The 23,279-nt window shown below is 45.2% G+C and overlaps 1 protein-coding gene across 1 annotated transcript in view; it reads right to left on the bottom strand.

The window, feature by feature from the left end:
• OXA1L (OXA1L mitochondrial inner membrane protein) overlaps positions 1 to 23,279 on the bottom strand; it is a 67,817-nt gene that overhangs the window by 31,818 nt on the left and 12,720 nt on the right. Inside the window, exons 3-4 of the mRNA XM_065438198.1 lie at positions 16,410 to 16,626; positions 15,012 to 15,155 (exon numbers count right to left, since the gene is read on the bottom strand). Coding sequence (XP_065294270.1) covers positions 15,012 to 15,155; positions 16,410 to 16,626 — 361 coding nt within the window. The remainder of the gene's footprint in view (positions 1 to 15,011; positions 15,156 to 16,409; positions 16,627 to 23,279) is intronic.

Here is a 23,279-nt window from a genome sequence, read left to right as displayed (position 1 = left end):
GAAGGCTAGGTTGCATCAGTAGGCGGCAGCGTCCACGAAAGCAACGTCGTCCGCTTTCTTGTTTAAGCGTTTGAGGAATGCGGTCGCCTGGGCTTGGCACCTGCCTTGTTTGTGTTCCGGATGTACGTTTTGCGGAATGGGTGTGATTGTGATCAGGTCGCGGAGCTCGCAGGGAACCGGCGTAAACTCCAGTGGATCCTGGGTTTTCGGTGGCAAGTAGCCGAGCTCGCGCAAGATGTGACGGCCCGTCTTGGTCATCGTCAGTCATATCATCTGCACCCTCTAAGGTGCATTAAGGAGGAGTAGGACGGATTAAGGTGCATTAGGGAGATTTATGGTGGACTAGGGTGGATAGAAGTGCATGAAGAAGGATTAGGTTGGATTAAAGTCTATGAATGTCGATTAAATTGGATGAAGGAGGATTAATGAAGATTAAGGTGCATTAAAGAGGATTAGGGTGGATTAAGGGGGATTATGATGAATTAAGATGGATAAAGGTGCATTAAGGAGGATTAAGGCTGATTAAGGTGGATGAAGGATTAGTATGGATTAAGCTTTATTACAGTAGGCTTTAACACCTTAATCCTTGTTCATGCACCTTAGTCCTGCTCACGGTGTAAGAATAGGATAGGTGGCTGAACGAAGGCCGTCCCGGCGGAAAAAAGTCGTGCATGTATCGCTTTGCCCTCGGCAGATGGCGCCACAGACACAAGGGCCTTGGTTTTGAACCAGAGAAGCAGGACGAGAGTCATTGCGGATGTGAAAAGCGTCAATAAAACGTTCGAATTCGCTTCTTACGGTAAACTAGATGCGTATGTTATTCGAGCTTGAGACGGAAACTTGTTTGCGATGAACGAAGCATACGTTTCACGACATTAAGCGTTCTCCGGGAGCTATGTAGTGCACGCGCTCATCCATGCCGGTATAGGAGCATGGCACAATGAGTCCAGCGCAACGGTAGTTGGCAATACTGATCAGGCTCCTTGACGCTGCAGCGAACTTTGTGAAATATTAGTGGCTACGATACATGACCCAACCACAGACCTTACCATGATGAAATGCCAAAACGTCCGCACGAAAACTAGTTTTACGTGTACTGTAACCTATATAAGCTCGCAGTTAAATTGTAATGGACTGCAAAACAACTTTCCAATGTGGCTATTCGAAGGCCGCATTTTTTAATAACTGAAGTTGAATGTTCTGGTAGAGGTTGTTGTGATGTTAGTGTGCAGGATGGCCTAGCCTTGGTTTGACGGCATTTCCTCCGCGTGAGTCAATCATATGGACGACTGTCATCTAAAAACCACGGACGCAAAAGCAGTAAAGTTTTGAGCAGATTGACATTTATTTGACATGTACAGAGAACATGCCATAAACTGAATTATTCGTACAAGCGTTAATGTTCCATAAACAAACCGGACACTGGCACACATGTCGCGCACACGGGTAAGTTCATGACGCCCATCATTTAATTCAGCACATTAAACGTAGAGTTTTCACCTACTGAAGCTTCGACAGCTTTCGCAGCTCCTTCGACTTATTTTTTGCCTCAGATTTCTGTTGTTTGCAGAACTGCCTCATTCTCATGGCTACATAACTGTGTAGCACGCCAGCCATAACTTCTTCTTTATGGTCGGCACAGGAGAACTGAAACTTGTACTTATCAAGCATGTTTTCCAATGTTAATTCATAGGCATTTCTGAGAGCCGCATGCTTGTGGAATTCCATCTCCGTTGCATGAAGCAACTGAAAAAGACTTCGCTTTGGGTGCAAAAGACCTCCCCTGGTTTTACACAGAACAAGGCTGCTTTCCGGCTGATGATGAAGTGCGCTTTCTTCCAATAACCCTTCACGGCATTTTGCACACGTTGTGCTTTTCAAGTACTTGCGGCATATAAAACCAGCTAAATAATAAATTATGCAATCTGCAGCTGCCGGTGCTTCATGCAAGTTGTCGAACACATGGTCAACTTCCTCTTCAGCAGCAACTAGGCCATCTAGCTTCTCTTTGAGTTGCTTAAGGTGTCCTTCTGACTTGACACTGTCGTCAAAAGCAAGTTTCAAATCTTTGAGCGTGAGTACAGGTGCACCTTGCCGAGATTCATTTTCAACTTGACAGTTTCCGAATTTAGGGGGTTTAATCAAACTGTAAACTGATAACATGTTGTAAAGCTGCAGAAATGTGGGCATAGATGGGTGGTCATTTTGGCCACCAGCCTGTCGGATAATGCCAAAAAAGCGTTCCAACACGTCTTGGTTAAGTTTTCCTGTTAAAACATATCTGAAACCGCACTCCTTTAGCAGGTATCTTGATAGTTCCAGTGCGGACAAAATAGTCACACGAAGGCCCTCAGCGGTTTGCTCGGTTAGGAAACTTGCTCTTGAGATTTTTCCTGATACGACTTCTTTTTCCCATTTATTTAACCAATGCAACGATGAGGCCAGGACCCTCAAATCTCGGCTGCCAACAGTGATGCTTTCCTTTGGATGGTTTCGGTTAAGAGCATCAAAAAGATCATTAAACCTTAGTGTGAATTCTACTGTTGCCTTGACATTTTCGAGCCCTTTTGTGCCTCTCTTCGAGTAGAATTCCAAGCCTTTCGATACACTCAAGCTGAACAATTGAGTGGCCAACTTCACCCGCATTTTTTCGGTCGTTGAAGGGTTGATGTGGGACAGAGTCAATTTGGGGCAAACACGCAAATTTCCCGGCTGTTTAGAATCCTCCATAAACAGCCTGTCAAAATGTGCCCAGTGAACACGATCGCCATTTACGCACAACACTTTCTGTGAAAGCAAACGGTTCCGAACGCATTTCAAAAGATGGGGTGCGTCAGAAAACACATATACGTTGCGTTTTTCATCAACGGGGTGGATGAAGTAGTTCCGGGTATGTTGCAATGCTCCAGTGACGCCGAATTCCTTCCACATCGCACGGTTCGTACTTGCGCCATCACAGACGACTGCCATTGAAACTGACCTGCCCATCACGGTTATGTTTGCCAGCATATCTTCATGAATTTCAACAATTTTAGTGGTTACGAACGAAGATGCGGTGCTCACTGGCGATAGGCCTGCATCTGACAGTAAACGGCTTACAGGTACTTTGGTGCGCTCCAGTTGGGAGAAGACGACGCTTTTTACTTCTCCAAAGTCGAGCAGGTGGTATCCCCATGATTTTGACGGAAGAAACGACCGTGGTAAATCGCCGAACAAGCTTGCGAACGCAGATTCCAGGGATGAGCTAGGTCCAGCAGATTCAGGCATATTATCACATGTCTGCTCTTCAAACGCATCCATGTCGTGCTCCGGTGCACTCGGCAACGCTTGAAACGAGCTCCCATTAACGCCACCACTGTCACTGCTACACGAGGCTTCTTGCTCGTTACAATCTTTTGATGAAGCGCATTTTCTTTTCGACTGCGACCACGGTTGTCTTTCCGCCGGGCGCTTCCTTGTTTTCACTGTTTTAGATAGGTAAGCCGGGCAGTCGGGAAATCTTGTGGGAACAGCATCGCTCGCCAGCGATGCCTTTCGCGGAGCACTCACCAAGACGTGTCCTTTGTAGTGCGCTGTCCAGGTCTTGGACACAAGGTGAGGCTCGAAGTGCTTTTCGCAGACGTGATCATTCGGCTGAAGGACTCGATCCTTCCTTGGGATAGCTCGACGCCAAAGGTTCAAGCGTTCTTCGTCTTTCGGTGGAGAAAAGAGAGACAGTTTCTCCGTACAGCCTTTGTAACCCGTTCTGCAGCGGGGAACAAAACATTTCTTGCCCATCACACTCACATGTGCACGCCTGACACCAGAAAAAGAAATGCCGAGCCGCGTTGGGATAGGAGCGAGCGGCGCTAACATAACCAATGTAGGCCCCTAACAATGTCGCGCCACCTGTCGGAGAGTGAACAAAACATGCACCAGTGTTGGGCACTGCCGCTCCATGTTTAGCGGCCGCCGTTCGCACACCTATCCTATTCTTACACCGTGGTCCTGCTTAATATGCCCTAATCGATCTTAATACTCCTTCATCAACCCTAATTCACCTTAACCCACCTTAATGCTCCTTCATACACCTTAATCCTCTTCCATACATCTTAATCCTTATTCATGCACCCTAATCCACTTTAATAACCCTAATCCACCTTAGTCTACCCTAATCCATCCTAATCGGTCTTAATCCTCCTTTATCAACCTCAATTTACCTTAATATACCCTAATCATCCTTCATCGACCTTAACCTTCCATAATCCTTGTTCATGACCCTAAATGGTCCTAATAGACTTTCATATACCCTATTTCACCTCAATCGCCCTAATCTGCATTAATCCTCCTTCATCCACCTTAATCCTCTTTCATACACCATAATCCTTATTCATGCACCTTAATGCTCCTTAATACACTCTAATCCACTTTAATCCTCCCTAATTTACCTTAATTCAGTCACAAATGAATCATTACTTAACTTGGCTAATCATTCTCTTACACAGGGGTGGACATGCTTTGGGTCTCCTCTGGCCTTCCTTGGGTCACGTGATATTTTCTGTTTACAACGCAACCTTGAAACAGAGATCTAAAGGCTTTCGCCTTAAAACTTAAAAAAAAAACGCTATGTGGACTAGCTAGCGCTCATCACCTGCAATACCACGGTTATACTTGCCACTAATTTTTTCAGGGCTTGCATGACGCACAGATTGACGTAAGCTAGAAATAATAGCTCATCTACAAGCTGCTATTTAAATTTTCAGTAAAACGAACAGATCTTAACAATCGCGAAAAGTGTGATCGAGAGACTATATCCACACATAATTGTTCCCAATGGAAAACAGAATCTATAGTGCTGCGTTTCCAACTGAATGAATAACAGTTGGCGGCCTGCGAGGTGATGGAGCCACCATGGAATATTAAGCATACTGAGGACTACCGTATTTTTATGCAACATACAAATTGCCGCAATAAAAACACTGATGAGCAGGCTGGAAGAATGAAACAAAAAATGCAGCATTACGGGATGCTTTGCTACGAACTATAAGATGCCTCACCTCAGAAACAACACTGTACTTTGTCAGAACAAAGTTCTGACAAAGTACGGTGTTGCGCAAGCAGTTACGCTTTCCTTGTGATAGTGAGCTAAAGAAAGGAAAGACGCTTGATTCTGCAACCCGTGAGGGAGCTTTCCTTGTGGCATCATAAATGCTGCATGACCATCTTCAGGCTTCTTGCTGCAGTTATATGCACAACAGTACGGCATAGCGCTAGCACATAAAGCAGGAAACACAGCGTACAACGTTCGCTATGCCGAGCTAAAGTGCCGAGCCAGCCGAGCTAAGAAGAAAAATGGCGCGAACTAAAAAGAAAAACAAGCAAAATGCATGATCCATGCGTTTCCAAGGGCAACGGCAAGCAGACCAATTGTCATGCAGAAAAACGGGAGCAAAACTGATTGCCGCGGGGGGACGCGCAAGGGGCGAGGAGGAGGCAAGGAGGTCACGCGGTGGCGGCGGAGTTCAAAGAGTGGCAGTACTTTGAAATTATCAAGGGACTTTAGTAGCCGCTTCAGATCGAGCAGGGCACAATGACCCCCACGGCAAGGCAAACTGTATATCCGAAGCAAGAGGCAATGACCCCCAAAGTGGGGACAATGAAGTGACGTACGGTCGCTACAAGGGCTCCTCCCCTAGTATGCTGGAGGCTTAGGTGTGAATGGCGGCAGGAATGAAGGGTTAATGTTCAAGATAGGCTGGTTTCACGCGGTCGCACGACACTGTCTCTTCTTTGTCGCGAACATCCATCTTCAAGGTTTTCTCTGAACATGAAACCACACGAATAGGGTCTTCATAGGCAAGATTCAATGGCGGCTTGATAAAATCATGCCACAGGAAGACGTGCGTGGTTGTGTCCAATATCAGGAAACTAAATGCAGGCTGCCCGCGGGCGACACATGGGGGTGTAGGTCGAAGCTGGTCGAACAAGGAATGTAGCCTTTCTAAGTGCTGCTAAGTGCCGAAAACTGGCTTGGAATGCAGATTGCTGACCCATAGAGCATCTCAGCTAGGCTGACTTTGAGGTCATCCTTGATTGTTGTTTGCAGCCCCTGTAGCACTAGGGGTAGTCTTTCCACACAGTGATGTCTGTCAAGTGTGGCGGTCAATGACACCTTTAGTTGTCGGTGGAAACACTTGACCATGCCGTTGCTTTGTGGGTGGTAAGTTGTGGTGTTATGAAGGTCCGTGCCGAGCTGTCTTGCCAAATCAGAAAAGAGCGAGCTTTAGAATTGTCAGCCTCAGTCAGTAGCTATGTGAAAAGGGAAACCGTATCGTGACACCCACGTAGCAACAAATGCTTCCACTACTGTTCCGGCCGTGATGTCTTGTAGAGGCGCCGCCTCAAGCCACCTTGAGTACCAGTCGATACACACGAGGAGGTACCTGAAACCTTGGCAGGGCAGAAGAGGCCCCACCAAGTCTAAATGCAAGTTATCGAAATGGCTCTCTGGTGGTCGAAACGGCTGCACCGCTGAACACATGCGCCGGGTCAATTTTACGGCTTGACAGGCTGGGCAGCTTCTTGCTCAGCTTTGAACGTCTTTGTTGATCCCTGGCCATACGAAATGGTCTGTGACAAGCCTCTGTGTTGCTCTGATGCCGGGATGGCTTAGCTTGTGCAGCGAATCGAATATTGGCTGCTGAAATTGATGGGGCACGGACGAGCAAGGGCTGCCTGCGATGTGTCGCACATAACATGACCAATGTTGTTGTGTACGGAAGCAGCACCTCCACAAGCTGGAGCGACAAGCCTTTTCCTCAAAATTGGCGCAGCTCAAGGTAGTTTTGCTGGGTAAAGGCTAGAGCTTGGAAATCCGTAGGGCCAGCAGACACAGCGCTGATCTGCGACAGTGCGTCAGCTGGCTCATCTTTAGTCCCAGAAAGATGGCAGATGTAATAGAAAATTCGGAGATAAAGGAAAGTGCCTAAGCTCACGTTTTGAGTACAAGGAACTGTTGTTCTTTAAAATGAAGGTGAACGGCTAGTGGTTGGTCAGAATGTAAAACCTTCAAAAAAAGAAAAAAAAGGGAAAAGCTTGATAGTGCAATAGATCGCCAACATCTCCCTCCCGAAGGTGCTGTACCGAGCTTCTGTAGGTTTGAGGCACTTTGAGAAGCCCAGCAGCCTCCAGTCTGTGTCATTGTGCCGCTGCAGTGCTGCACCCACGGCAGTGGTTGATACGTCTCCCATAAGCAAGTTAGTGCGTCGAGCAACGAATGAATAAGCAACACTGCAGTCGCCAACCATGCTTTGGCTTTCTCGAAGGAGTGTTCGTGCTCTGAGGACCAGTGGAAGATAGGAGCCTTTTCTGGAGTCGTGATGCAGCAGATCAGTAAGCGGCTGAAGAACTTGCACACAGGATGGTATGAAGTGCCTGTGAAAAGTTATGAGCCTCAGAAACTCGCGCAACTTTTGGAAGGAGGTTGGAGAGAGAAGTCCTCGATTGCCCGTACCTGTGATTCCAGTGGCTTGATGCCTTGGGGTGAAACGCAATGACCAAGAAAATCCAGGGCTTTAACTCTGAAAATGCATTTCTGGGGCTCAGGACAAGGCCGCGTTCATTCTGTCGCTCAAATAGAAAGCGAAGGTGCTCTTTGTCTATGCGACTTGCAACGAGAATGTAGTGAAGGTAGATGAAAATGAATCGGAGTCATTGCATAACCTCATCCATGAACCTTTGAAAAGTTTGCGCCACATTCTTCAAACCATAATGCATACGGACAAACTCAATAGGTCAAGTGGAGTAGCGATTTCTGTCTTTGAAGTGTCGCTGGGTTCGACAGAAATTTGGGGGTATACACTCATCAAATCTAGCTTGCTGTACATTTTGGTTCCTGCAAGACGGGCGCCGAAGTCATGTATGTGGGGAAGGGGATATTGATTCGGAGTAATGACAGCATTCAAAGCTCGGTAATCACCACAAGGCTGTCAGTCACAACTGTCCTGCTTTGGAACCAGATGAAGGGGTGAAGATGAATTGCTGGAGGAAGGACAATTAATGCAGAGCTGAAGCATGTGTTCGAGCTCACGGTGGGCGACTTCCAACCTCTGTCTAGCGAGCCTCTATGGCCAGGTGGCAACAGGCGGGCGGTGATGGTGATATGATATGCCACCTTGTGTTTCACGGGCAGCGCATTGTTTCGAAGCTCCATGAGTTCAGGGTACTCAGCAAATATCTTGTCGTACGTTGAGACCGGTTAAAACGTATGGATGCCAGATGAGGTGAGGTTTGACTGCAGGCCAAGTACATCGAGGGATGTGACATTATCCTTTAGGCACCGATAGCGAATGCTCCCATCTAGGTTGAAGTGGCTGAGGAAGTCTTCTCTCAGTATGGCAAAGCTGACGTCGGCGATCACAAACACCCATCTGTGCAAGTACCGGAGTCCGATGTCTAGCATTATTGACTGGAGCCCATACAACGCAATGGTAGCGTTGCTCACTGCGTGGAGTGTGGGGCGTGGACTCGCCGCCTTGGCGATCTGCGGCCGTGGCAGGAATGATAGACAACTTGGCTCCGATGTTGACGAGGAGGTGGGTGCTGGTGATGCGGTCGACTATAAAGAATAAACGGCTTGCGCAAGGGCAAATGTTGCATGCCACTGTTAGCAACTGGCTGGTGGGCTTCCCGTCCACAAACAGTGCTGAGTGCAGCGTCGTGCTTGTTTGCAAAAGCGACGGTGGTAGCAGCACAACTGCCGCCGCGAGTCTCTAGTTGCACTGCGCAACTGTGCGGCCGTATAGTTCTGTTGAAGTTGATCATCAGTGTTGTCGCCAGTTGTCAGCTTCTCCAGTGCACTGGTAAGACGGTCCACTGTTTCCTCCAGGCACGAGAGTCGGTTTCCTGGCTCTGAGACTCTCACAGCAGCGATAGGTAGCTGTGCGAAAGACGAGCAGTCGCATATGCGGTCAGCGAGTGCAGCAAGACGATCGAGACTCATCTGTCGTAACCCACCAGAACCATATGTGCGGTCTGTGGGAGGCATTGCAAGAACAGCTCGTGCAAAATTGGAAGCTGGCTCTCGTTTGCAGAGTGCTCACTCAGTAACTGCTGCAACAGCTGTGACAGTCATTGGTCGCCGAGTTCCTCAGAAAGGAGCTGCTGGAGCCTACTCTGTTGCGATGGCTTGAGGTGCTGCAGGACTATCCTTTCAGGTCATCGTATGCAGTGGCCGAAGGCGTACCCACTAGCAAGTCGTCGATGGCATCGGCGATGTCGGAGGTTAGTGCAGCGATGACGTGCTGGTACTTTGCTGTCTGTGAATTGATGTGCCGGAATTGGAAACAGGTAAACTGGAAATGGAAATGGGAATCTTGCATGAACCAAACTGGGGGTTCTTGGGCCAAAAGCTGGGAAGCTGAAGCTCTGCAGCGATGACAGGAGACTTAATCGTGGCGTCGTCTCTGTCAGCAGGTGTCGGAGCAGCGTTGTCCATGACTAGTGTCAGAAAAAAACATAAATATCCTGAGTCACCTCTTGTTGGGAGCTCAATTTAGCGGAGGCAAGGAATACACGTTTTGACAGCTTGAGAACGAAGAGCCGACTTGCTTTATTCAAAAGTAAAAGCAGGTTTGGCGAGTGGCAGTGGTGGCAACCCAGTTGGGCAGGCACTTGAGTTCGAGCAGGGGGCAAGGCCCCCACAGCGAGGCAAACTGGATTTCCAAAGCAAGGGGCAATTATCCCCCGGCGGGGTCAACAAAGTGACAGATGGTTGCTACAGATGCACGAAACTTGGGAAGTGCCAAGTCAGATACAGAAAGCTGCAGACCACATGCGGCAGTGGAAGTCAGAATCTGGGCGGCATCTTCAAGCCTTCATGACAGTGTTGAGATGGCTCAAGTTATATCAGTCATGCTTCCTGGTGACAAACCGGTCGAGGAACCAGGGGCGGCGTCCGCGAACAGTGCGGCTGTCACGGGGTTCATGACAGCGGGATCCATAACCAAGGCAGCCTGCACGACATGCCTTAGTGGCTTGAAGGCTGAGGTGGTCCCAGGTACAGCATCCACGACAAGGGAAGCATTGATGGTGTACCCTTGCATGAAAGACCCAGTATGGTGATTAAGGCTCAAGTGCCTTAAAGGGGCCCTGAACTGCTTTTTACCAAAGCTTAGAAAATCATTTGAAGCTAGACTATTTCAGAAATAGTTTGCAACAAAAAGTACTTCAATGCATTCAGCAGAAGTGAAGTTATTGGCAATCAAAAGTCACCTATAATCCCATTCGCAGTGCTTCCACTCCTTCTTCAATAGCTTGCACTGCAAAGGCTACGGCGGAGCAGGGCATTATCACAGTGCTCCACCTACTCGATGTCACCGTGGTTTGCAGTTCAAATTTGATTTTGGATATTCATGCAGATGCCACTACTTCCAATTTTGGCACCTATGACTTGCCAAACGCAGTTGTCCTCAGCCAGCCCAATGCGCTCAGCCAGCGGACTCATCACGGCACTCCGTGGTGGCTGCGGTATCTACACTATGTAGCAGATCGCAGCTACATGTAACTGTAGTGCATATACGCAGCATTTGCTTTGTGCATGACAGGGCTTGAGTGCCCGCTCGTGTTCATGTGCTCCAGTCTGGCCGTGCTACATGGTGTGGTTTGGCTTTGTCCTGTACCAGCTTGACCAACATATAGTAGCCCCGTCCAACTTATGCATTTTGAAGTGCTACCAATAGCTCAATATGAAGCGAAGTCTGCCAAGGCGTCTAACCAGGAACAGCCAGGAGTGAGCGTGCGCTGGCAAGAGTGTATGTGGTCTGACCATAAAGCTCACGTTGTTCGAGGCTAGTTTAGTGTTCAAGACAAGTCTAAATTAGTGAGACCTGACGGCTATGACACCAATAAGCAGGGTGGCCAAAGTTTAATGCCTATGCAGGTGGCCACAGCTGAAGGTGGGCAAATAATAGTCTGCTTCTTCAAGAAGTAATTATTCTCAAAATCCGAAAGCAGATTTTAGCATACTTGAGTCAGTTTATTAAACTGCATCAATGAATATACACAGTAACAGTGGGAAGAAGTACACTGATAAAAACACCCTTCTCGATTGGTGTCAGCTATTGGCCAACAGCAGCCGTGTACGGGAGAACTGCTATATCCCGAAATAAAGTGCCCAGAAATGAGTGAGGAGTAGGCTTCCATTGAAAAGAGAGCATTTGAGGAAAAGGTGGCTTTGTGCTCCGCTTGTGAGCTACAAGTGCCACGTACGACTGCAAAATTTGGCTGATATGTTCACAGCAGCGTATGGTATCCGCAAACTATGTTTTTTTACTAAGCCAGCGGGTTCAGGGCCCCTTTAACACTGGACTTTTGCGGACTGCACCATTGTGATGAAAACAGATAGCCAGATAAACTTCTTCCTCGATCGTCCCACTTGCTATTTTATGCACTTTTTTAAAACAAAGCTTTCTTTGCCTCTTCCTTCGACTTTCTCACTGCTGCTGCTGCTGCTGCTGCTCCTGCTACTGTCTGGCACAGCACATCGGGGGGTGGTTAAGAGCACATGTATACATGACAGGAGCGCAGCAGGAAAGAAAGGCGACATGAGAAACTCGTTTGGACCTTTGCACCGCGTCAAATGTGCACAATGCCATCTGGAGCTTCCTGGGCATTGCCATATTAGCCTCTAGACAGCTGTAATTATCTGTGCCCGCCTTCAAAAGGCTTGCAGAAATTGCAGCGCTTACCTATCTATTAATGTGCAAGTCCAGAGGGAAGCTAGATAGAATGGTAGAGAGGAGAGGAAAGAGGAGGCAGCAAATGGGTAGAAACGATGCAGTCGCGAAATGAGTGAACAACAGCCTTGCCACTCTTTGCTCTCAGTTCCCATATAAGGGGGAGGGGGGATAGGGAGACGGTGACATGAGAAGGCAAGGAAACGATAAGACTATAGACACGGCAGCGGTTGCGGGCAATTGGGATAAACTTAGGCAAGTTCAAGGTACAGTACGGTATGTTTCTGCTATATACCATGCAAATTTGTCAAGCAGGCAACTTATGCAGGGAGTGCAGAAGCAAAGTCACATTGAAGCGCACCATAGGGTCTGGGCATTTCAACAGGAGAAGAAGAAGAAGAAGAAGAAGAAAAAAAAAAACATTTGTGCACATAGATTTAGGGACACATTAAAGAACATCATGGTGTCAAAATTAATCTAAAGTCTGCCACTACGACATGCCTCACAATCCAATTGTGATTTTGGCACATACAGCCCCATAATTCAACGAAAGTTTAATACTTCTGTCACGATGCGATGTGCCATGTGAGCCAATGACAATACTCGACCCTCTCAGAGGTTATGAAATATGGTGCCCAACAACGCCTGAAACAAACACCTCCCCTTATGTGTTCTGTGTACTCCGCAGACAAACAGCAGTGGTGCACGCAAGGTAACATTTAACATCAACTCATCACTCTGGTGTTGGACTAATTGTTGAAGAAATTACATTTGCCAATCAAGTTGTCAATCAAAGGAAAGAGCTCAGCAAGCTTTGCTTACATCAATTCATATAGTGCATGGGATTTGCGTACTGTTAGATATGGAGCTGTTTCCTGCGATTACTTCGAGTTCCCCCGGACCACATCGAATCGCAGCACATTCCAGAGGAGCGCTCGAGCAAACAAGTTCACGTGCAAACAAGTTCGTAAGCCGCCGGTAGCTGTTCTCTGCTTGACTCTTCCAGAAAGCGAGGGGATAGCACGGCACTGTTGGAAGTAAAGTGGGTGCCAAACCAAGACGGCGGTAATGCGCCGTGACAGCCGGACGTGCCGGGAAGGCCCAAGCCTACCCCTCTTCGCCTTTGAAGAAGGCATTTGCCACCACTGCGGAGCCGTACCACCGGGAGCAGGTGGGCCCTCGGACAATGGAGCATGAGCGCCCGCACTTCTCCTCCTTTGAAGAAGTGCACTGCAAGTCTGCGAGGCAAGACCGCAGAGAGCCACCGGGTGTGACAACGCGATACGGGCGCCAACCATTGGCTGAAAATGGCGTCATCTGAGCGGACTCTCCCATTGGTCGAACATGACGCGACTTCCAGTCCTCGAAGGGTTTAAAAGAAGCATTCCAGAGAGACCAGAGCATTCCCCGATTCCCTGATTGACCTCTCTCGAACGTCTTGCCGCGGGCCGCAGCGTCCGAGTTGCTGCCGGCCCGTAATGACAGTACGACTGTTGCTTGATTCTCACCTCTCTGTATATAATGTAAAATAAACCTCCCAAGTTTGTTTTTCATCCCGAACTCCGTCCTCAACCCCTACAGTACTTTTTCCTTATTTTTGATATATATATATTCCCTCCTAGGCACGTGAGAAGGTCATATAAACAGCCAGAAGCTGACACACAACATCAAAGTGGGGAGAAATATCCAAAGAAAGCTATCACTTTATTATTGGTAAGCCTCACAGTGCTGTAAATAATTTACTGTAATAATTTTTCTTTGAACCAGTCTTGGTCCACTTTTCCAGGAGGTGCATGTGTTGTGACTGTTGTGACATAGGAGATGGATCGTGAGAGCAGAACGGTGTGACACTTGGCATTCAGTTCAGCTTGCTTTTTTTTACTGAACAGCAGGTTTTTTTGTACCTGAGTACTCTGCATGGCCAGAAATAAAGGTGAGCAAGTTTTCCTAATTTTCCTTGATGTGGAACTGCGTGTGGGCATTACATGGTTATCATTCAATCAAATTGCCAGGCAGCAATAGCAAGCTTTATTTACTAGGTTTTCAACAGTCTCTTGGCTTTCCATTCAGCTGCAAGTAACGTGTTGTGTGAGAGTACCTTTCTGCCCTCATCTGTAGTGCTGCAGCACACATTCCAGGGCATAACATTTTCTTAGATCATGCATTGTTTTTTTGCGGTTCCCTGAGAAAACATATTGAAAATGTATTAACAGCATTCTACTGCAAATTTTATTCTGAATAAAAAGAACATGTTTGAAGAGGTAAGAGTGCGTGCAGAATATAAAAGAACAGCAAGATAGAGTATTTCTTTAACTGACTCATCAATTGGTACGGCTTAATTAGAATTATTTATTTAATCTTTGTCCAAAGTGGTACAGAATGACAGAGGTATTGTTGACACAAATTTGCATATGCAGAATGCTCCCATCAATTGATGTGCAAGTGCATCATCACTTCAGCCAAGAATGATTATGTATGAGGTTTAATGGCGCAAGGGCCAATAATGGCTTACAGTGATTTAATGAGAACAGCTTTAATGACAATAGAAAATCAGACGTATCCGGAATGTTTAGTGGTGTATTATTATTTCAGAAAGTCTTATTCAACTTCAAGGCAGACATGTTTTGTACCCTTAGTAAAAGGTGGCAGTGGCCAGCCTGCCTTCAAGTTTTTTTTTTAATATTCTTTTAGACATCAACAGTCATAACCCTTTCAAGCAGCATGATTAACACTTTACACGCCAATCCATCTCAAAAGCAGAAGTACCAATGAGTATATTCGTGCTTAGAATGTGTTGCATATGTTGCAAGGTACTTCTAATTGGACTTGTGCTGCAATATTGTTATCAACCAAAGTGCATTAGTGAAAGAAGTTGGAAGGTACACATCTTGGTGTTTGTCATCAGTAACAGCTTGTGTTCATGCAGTAGGTTCACAACCTTTCTTGCTTTTATAGTAATGACTTACATGAGGCAAATTTTCAAGGTTGCTATATATTTTACAAGTAATATAACACATTAAATTGATTTCATTCCTATATCTGACATTTTTCAGAGAGTTCAGGCATGGATTTCACATTTCTGGGCTCATTAAGCCCACTGCAAAGTTAAAAATTCACGATCTGTTCTGCTCTTTTAATGATGCTGAAGACACAAGCAATGTGTTAAAACTGAAGAGTAAACATGGTTTGAATACACACTGATTAACATTTTGCCTAATATTTTTTTGCAGAATTGCACAGTCATTTTAGCAGTGGCAAAATGGAAGGAAGTTGCCAAATGTAGTTTGCAGCACATACCTTCAAGCTGGTTGCCCGTGTTTCTAGCCTCAGTCATTTTGGCTTGCAAATGCTGCATCTGGGGAAGGTTGTTGTTCATATGAATAGAGTTTTTTTGGCCTTTGACAATCAAAGGCAGAAGGATCACTTTGACGACCACAGTGCCTATAAAGTTAAAGAAGAAAAAGAAAAAGCACAATGAACCAATGAAATGACACTTCAACAGAAAAAGTCAAGCAAGCACATCAGTTGCCTGGATGGTACTAAATTTTCGCAGACAAGAGTTACAGAATTTCAAAATTCTGCAATGGGTCAGTATAACATTTCTTCAGCATGCACTAGAGAAAGTGATGCAGTAAGATTCATTTACAAGCTGTACATGATGGCTTCATGGCTGATAACATACAGCAATTGAGGGCATGCATTTTGTTCTTTGTTTACTGCAACGTTCACTGGATAAGAAAGGAGTGCAACATATTAAAAAATGAATCAACAGTCGATGAACAAACATTTGTTATGTGTTTACTTGACCTGGCAATAATATTTGGCATGACAAAGTTTAAGTCATGTGCCCTTTATCATTATCAAGAAGTAAGCAACGAGCAGTAAAAAGTAAGGAAACTGTTTTCATTTTCACTGCAAAAAAAAAAAAAAGATTAATTACTCCATATCTACAACACTTGGAAAGAAGCACCAGATGGTACAAGCTGGCTATTTTATACACTAGATGTCCATAAAAACCTGCAATGAACACTGCAGTCTATAGGGGCAAGAGCAACCAACAAGACAACTATATTGTCTTATTTTTTACGGCAATGTGATCAGATCTTGTCTTTTCTTCCTTTTATTTCTATTTAAAAAAAAAATAAAGCAAGGAGCAGTAGAAAGTAAGGCAGCTGCTATTCTATTTTCACTGCTGGCAAATTTGCATTATCACTCATCTACAAAAATTGGAAAGAAAAAAATACCACCAGATTGCCATCAGCATGGATGATTGATTTATTAACCTTCCCAATTAATCAATTATTTCTTTAATTACAATTTTTTTATCACCATTAATCAGTTGAGATCACCTGAGCAAGTGCCAGCACCGATGTCACCGCTTCACTTGCTCGACAGCAACAGAGGGAATAACACACTTTGCTACAATGTACCTATGATGAGGCAGTGCCTGAGTACATCACAGGACAAATGCCACCCATGCATGCTGTACTTTGAGCCATTAGGACAACGGGACGAGTGAATGAATACTCTCACTGTAGGTGGACTTATGATTGTGTCGGAGTGAATTTGATTAAAGATCACAGTGGCCATGCAGCAGCACCATAAACACTCTATTGCCATTGTAAGCACCTCGTTTTGACTTCAAGCAAATGCCATCCTCATGTCAGAGAGAAACAATGGGCAGGATGCACTTACTGGCAGCTATGGTGGCCCACCAGGGCAGTCCAGTACTTGTGTGCAGTAAGTCAAGCAGCTGCTGTACTATGCCTGACGGCGACCACCCTCCTAACCCAACAGACTGCAGAGTAGGCACCACCGTGTCGTCTCCCAGGGATTCTACAAAGCTTTCAACAGGCACTACTGTTGGTGCTGGTGCTGGTGGCACAGCAGGGACGACTGTCTCTGCATTTGTCTGTTCCAAGTGTTGGTCATATATGAATGGTAGACAAAATGTTAAATCAGCAGCTCATCCAGACTAACAACACATGCAAAATATTTTTAGAGACTTTCTCAGTGCATTCACTGATGAGTGATTCCACGAGAGATCAACATGGGTAAAAAAATTCATATTTTAGATTTCATTGAACATTTTATATTTTATGCGCATATGACTCAGTAGCACTAAAGTTAACATGGTTTCTTTGCCAAGTAAATATTTTAGGAAGAAAAAAATAAGGCGATTCTTCAGTGTGGAAGCACCTATTTCATGGACAAGGCATTTTCACAAATTCACAACAATGTGAAATACAATATATTACAGTTACAAAATAGAACAGGTCAAAACTGATCAACAAAGCGAAAATAAGTGATACTATTAGAAATTATAATGTGAGAAAGACGAAAGAAGCCGTAAAAAATGGACGCGGCCTGAAATCAGTCAGAAGGAAACTTGGCATAGGACAAACCAAAATGTATGCACTGATGGATAAGCAGGGTAATATCATCAGCAATCTTGAAGGTATAATAAAAGCAGCAGAAGAATTCTATAGTGACCTGTACAGTACCCAGAGGACTCAGGAGTACTCTATTTGAAACAATAATGAACAGTATACAGAAACTCCTCCTATAACTAGAGATGAGGTCATAAGGGCCTTGCAAGGCATGAAACGGGAAAAAGCGGCAGGAGAGGATGGAATAAGAGTCGATTTAATCAAAGATGGAGGAGATACAATGCTGGCGGCTCTCTACACGAAGTGTATATCGACTGCAAAGGTTCCAGAAAACTGGAAGAATGCAAATATTATACTAATCCACAAAAAGGGAGACGTTAAAGAACTGAAAAATTATCGGCCCATTAGATTACTCCCAGCATTATACAAAATATTTACCAAAATAATCTCCAATAGAGTGAAGGCAACAATGGACTTTAGTCAACCAAGGGAACAGGCTGGCTTCAGGAAGGGATACTGTACAAGGGATCACATCCATGTCATTAAATAGGTTATCGAGAAATCTGCAGAGTACAGTAAGCCTCTCTATATGGTTTTCATACATTACGAAAAAGCATTTGACTCAGTAGAGATACCAGCAGTCATAGAGACATTGCGTAATCAAGGAGTACAGGTCGCTTACGTAAATACCCCGGAAAATACCTAGAGAGATTCCACAGCCACCTTAATCCTACACAAGAAAAGTAGGAAGATACCTATAAAGAAAGGGGTCAGACAAAGAGACACAATCTCTCCAATGCTATTCACTGCGTGCTTGGAAGAAGTATTCAAGCTATTAAACTGGGAAGGTTTAGGAGTAAGGCTCGACAGCGAATACCTCAGCAACATTCGGTTTGCCAATGACATTGTTCTATTCAGCAACACTGCGGACGAGTTCCAACAAATGATTGAGGACCTTAATATGGAGAGTGTAAGAGTGGGGCTCAAGATTAATATGCAGAAGACAAAGAATGATAAATAACCGGACAAGGGAACACGAGTTCAAGATCGCAAGTCAGCCTCTAGAGTCTATGAAGGAGTACGTTTACCTAGGTCAACTAATCGCAGAGAACCCTGACCATGAGAAGGAAATTCACAGAAGAATAAAAATGGGCTGGATCACATACAGCAGACATCGTGAGCTTCTGACTGGGAGCTTACCGTTATCACTGAAAAGGAAAGTATACAATCAGTGCATTTTATCGGTGCTGGCATATGGGGCAGTGACTTGGAGACTGACACAGAAGCTTGAGAACAAGTTAAGCACCGTGCAAAGAAGGATGGAACGTATAATGCTAGGCATAACTTTAAGAAGCAGAAAGAGAGCGGTTTGGATCAGAGAGCAAACGGGTATAGACAATATTCTAATGGACATTAAGAGAAAAAAATGGCGCTGGGCAGGTCATGTAATGCGCAGTTCAGATAACCGTTGGACCAGTAGGGCGATAGAATGGGTACCAAGAGAAGGGAAGTGCAGTAGAGGACGGCAGAAGACTAGATGGTGCAACAAAATTAGGAAATTCATGGGCGCTAGTTGGAATCAGTTGGCGCAGGACAGGGGTAATTGGAGATCGCAGGGAGAGGCCTTCGTCCTGCAGTGGACATAAAATAGGCTGATGATGATGAGCCCTTAACCTATTCAACAATTGTGCCGAATATTCTTGCTGTATGACAAATTACCATTTCTACAATTCGCCTCAAATTGGAAGTTTTGACAAAAATGAACACTATTTAAAAATCGAAACAAGAAAAACCCCCATCGTAAATTTTTCTCAAAATCTCGTGAAGAGCTGTTCACAGGCACGTGAAAAAGAATATTAAAAAACATGTTGCATTATTTTGTTTGTAATGACAATACAGATGGTAGAAATGAGAGCTTTGCCAGAATGGAGCAAGGTGCTAAGAAAAAGGGACATCGGGGTAAGCAGAACGTACATAAGGCTCTGACTTGCCTAAAGTTGACCGTGATTGCGAGATAAAGGCAGTTTTGGTAAACTAGAATTATTATTTCAACCACGTCGTTCTAAGATGTCTAAATTTCCGACATATATTTGTGGAATGATGCCTCTCCTCAGGCATCATTGGCGCCCATATTTAGTTCACACTTTCAGATGCGGCTGCAGTAAAAATTGTCTCTTTAGATTGAGTTGGTAGAGTGTAGCAGAATGGGGAGTGGATCCACGGGAGGTGGTGGCAGACGGATCAAGTGAAGTAAAATATGTTGATATTTTGTGGCAGTGCGGCCGCCGCCTTAACCACAAGAAGCTACGTGCACTCCGGTTGTTTCGTATGTGCTGCCGTCTGCCGTCTACTCAAGAGCTGCCTTCTGCTCGACAACTCCAAGACAAAGCACCGTGCTCCCCGTTTCGGAAGCAATCATTTAGTTTATGGTTTTTCAGGTACAGTTGGTGTCCAAATTATTGCCCCAGCGATGGCGCTCTTTGGGTAGCACAAGCTAATCTCGAACGTCATGCTCTTGCTGATTGCAACCGCCGGAAGCAATTGGAGTGCCGGTAATACGTCATAGACACCATCCTTTAAACACCACCTATAGGTGATGGCAAAGTTATCTTACATATTATAAAAAATTAACCCAATGTGGATTAACTACTGAGTCAATCTAGTACACCTTCATATTTGCCTCCACTTCGTTCAGGTAGAAGCTGTCAGTTTTACATCTGCTTGTATGAGGCGTGAACAACCTTGAAACAGATGACAGGCCAGTTTTGTGCGGACGGTTCAGCACACACCCCACAGTAGTCCTTCGTCATAAACAAGCGCTAACAGTGTTCGCAGTGGTTTTAGTTGTGAGTAGAGCTGCGATGGCTCACTGTTACAGCGGTGATAGGGTTTCTTGTGCAGATTACTTGAAGGTGCACAAAAAGAAAATACCACTTCAAAGAAATTTCCGTAAGGTTGCAGACATGGGCATATCTGCATTGCAGAAGCTCTTGCTGCAAGCTGCTCGCCATGCTTAGGATGGCGACCAGATATGCCAAAATTGCTTCCGGCGACTAAAAGAAATGCTCTATTTTTTTCATGCTTCCCCTGCTGAAACAGCTGATGAATTTGTACTGGAAGAAGACAAACTTGGAGGTAGAAAGCAGTGCTTACACCCACTTGAAACTTTGCTTCACGTGCGTCAGCAGAAGTTGGATTTGCGACTAAGGAACTTTCGCCCGATGCAAACGCAAATTCAACTCGGTGCCAATGCAAGGTCCAAATCTCACTCCGTAGAGTGCAAGTGCCATTTGGACCCCTCAGGTAACAAATGCGGCACGTGCGCCGAATGGTTCACCAGCTTTAAAGAAGCCTATGTCCTGTGCTCATCGTACCAAGAGTGAATGCACTTGTTGACTCTGCAGCCAAGCCAACTGGAGCACCGAAAAGTCCAAGCTCTTATTCCAAATTTGTCAGCCTATACAATACACAAATCCCGACACTGGCGCGAGAAGCATGGAATATGGTCAGCACCAGACGCACCCGAGAAAACATGGCTGAACCCAAGAGACGTCCAGACCGCTATGGAATATTATACTAAAGACGAGCATGGATGTTCTCAGCAGAGTATTAACAAAAAAAATGTAGTATCTGCTTTGATTGAAGGGAACAAAGAGTATGCTGCCAAGATTTTCATGTCCCGCTCAGTACGTGAGACCTATTGTCTCTTTAAGGAAGTCAATCCGGATACATCTATTGGGCTCAAAGTTTTATTCCCTCCGGCCAAAATGGTTTCTTCTTGCTCCACAACAAGAAGTGTGCCTTTACATGTATTGCACCAACGCCACACAGTGTGTTTTCGCGCTAGAAGAGCTCACTGAAGGTGCCTACACAATTAACCAGCTCAAAGAACTATGTCTTTGCACCTTGCCCACGACTGATTGTTTCCTGGGCAATTGCCATTATTGTGCAAAAGAGGATGCTTTAACTACTACAACTATGGGAATCCCTGAAGAGACAGAGGTAAACTATGCAGTGTGGGAAAATGGCGACCTCATCAAAAAGGCAACACAGGCTACTGCCTTTCTGCAGGAGCTTGGTGTATGGCTTGTCAGGTGGATCACCCATGATTATATAAGGGGCATTCAAGCATCAGCGATACACGATGCCAAAGGGAACAAACAACACGGATCCCGTGTCTTCCATTTTGACTTTGCAGAGAATCGGACAGCTGTTGTACCGAACGAGGTACAGTCATACCACTGGCAAAAAACAAGTCTCGCTATTTACGTGTGTTGTCACGAGTAGAGGATCTACTTAATGTTTTGCTGTCATCAGTGATGATGTATGTCATGATGTCGCCCATGCTTGCTTTGTACTGGAAAAATTTATGAGTGCGTGTAGGAAGAACTTCTACTTGACACACGTTACACACGCGTCTGACGGCGCCAGTAGCCATTTTAAAAACAAGCATCAGCTTTATGAGCTGTTAAAGAAGGAGCATGCGTCAGCAAAGTGGCTTCTTTCAGCCACAGGACATGGCAAGAATGCTTGCGATGGTGTTGGTGGCCTTAGTAAAGCACCAAGCCTCGCTCTACAATATCAGAGCAGCCAGCACTACAGTCATTAGGTCAGCCTCTGAGATGGTGGTGCAGATGACCACAACGCTGAAAAACTTAAAACTGCTCAATGCAGATGCGGATGATGTAGAGAATTTTTGTCACCTCAAAAAGAACCAGTGGAAATCTTTGCCACGTGTTCCAGGCATACGGTCTTGGCACATTTGGTTAAGCTAGCCTGATGCCACCAATTTCGATCGCATTGTGTTAGTGTCTCGCACTGCTGCAGGTAATTGGAAAAAGATCAAACCTTTCTGAGCATACACGCGGCTATGCTCGAAGTGCCTTGTTTCCTCTCTCTGCCTCCTTGCTGGAGCACTTCAATGCGGCATATTCGGATCATCAACAAGCGTACACTGACGGGTCAGTAAGTCAACGGGCAAGCAACTGTGCCACAGTGCATTGGATTCCCTTCATTAGAACTGCATGATCTGGCCCTCTGGATCAGTTGGTCTTATAGAAAAATGCGGAAAGAGTCGCCACTGCTGCTGCGCTTCGTAAACTGAGGACGTGTTCTCAGCACGGTATTATCGTTTCGCATTCGTCAGCGGTGCTCAAACAACTATCCCGTGCGTTGTATACCAGTAAGTTTGGCCGAGAGTTCATCTGGCCCTGTCAATACTTCAATGAAGAAAGCAAGGCTCTACTTGAAGCTTTGCACAGAAGGCAATTTCTTCATGAGGGCGTGGAACAGGTAGTGTTTCACAAAAGACCCAAGTTTCTGAGAGAGGAAGCGTCGTGCTTCTTTCCAGCTTTTCTAAGAAACTAACTTTCCAACAAATGGTGACCCTTAGGGACTGTGAACTTTTCATTATATAGTAATCTAACAGTTCCTTGTTTTATTTTTCTTAACAGGTGATAAAATGAGCAATCGCTGGCACTATCTGCCAGCTAACCCTGCCTTAACCAACACCATTGCCACTCCTACCACAGCCTCTTAGGGTATATAACGACGCTTATATAATGATGTATGGCATTTTTAGAGGCATTTACCAGCCATACATTCTGTTACGTGTGCACATTCATAGCGAGTTAACCGTTAATTCTGTAGCACACAAAGAAATATAAACCTACATTAACAGAAGGCACAAATTACCTGTGCTGCTAGGTTCGCGCACTTGCTGTGAAATAAAAGGAGCCATGTAAAGGTTTTGTTGACGCTTTATTCCCATTCAAGCGAATGAGTATAGCACCAAACACACTTTTAGGTATAGGTATTAGCCATAAGGCCAAAACTGCCTTCATCTTGCAATCACAGTCAAGTTTAGGCAAGTCAGAGCTTTATGCACGTTCTGTTTACCCCTATGTCCCTTTTTCTTAGCACCTTGCTGCATTCTGGCAAAGCTCTTATATCTACCACCTGTGTTGCCATTAAAAACAAAATAATGCAACATGTTTTTTAATATTCTTTTTCGCGTGCCTGTGAACAGCTGTTTACGAGATTTTGATAATTTTTTTATTATTTTTACTTTTAATAGCGTTCATTTTTGTCAAAACTTCAAATTTGAGGCGAATTGTAGAAATGGTAATTTGCAATACAGCAAGAATGTTCAGCACAATTGTTGAATAGATTAAGG

The sequence above is a fragment of the Dermacentor albipictus genome, chromosome 1 (assembly GCF_038994185.2).
Source record: "Dermacentor albipictus isolate Rhodes 1998 colony chromosome 1, USDA_Dalb.pri_finalv2, whole genome shotgun sequence".
In the NCBI taxonomy this organism is placed as follows: Eukaryota; Metazoa; Arthropoda; class Arachnida; order Ixodida; family Ixodidae; genus Dermacentor; species Dermacentor albipictus.
The sequence above is the reverse complement of the archived record's forward strand: the minus strand, read 5'-3'. Positions and strand labels throughout refer to the sequence as shown.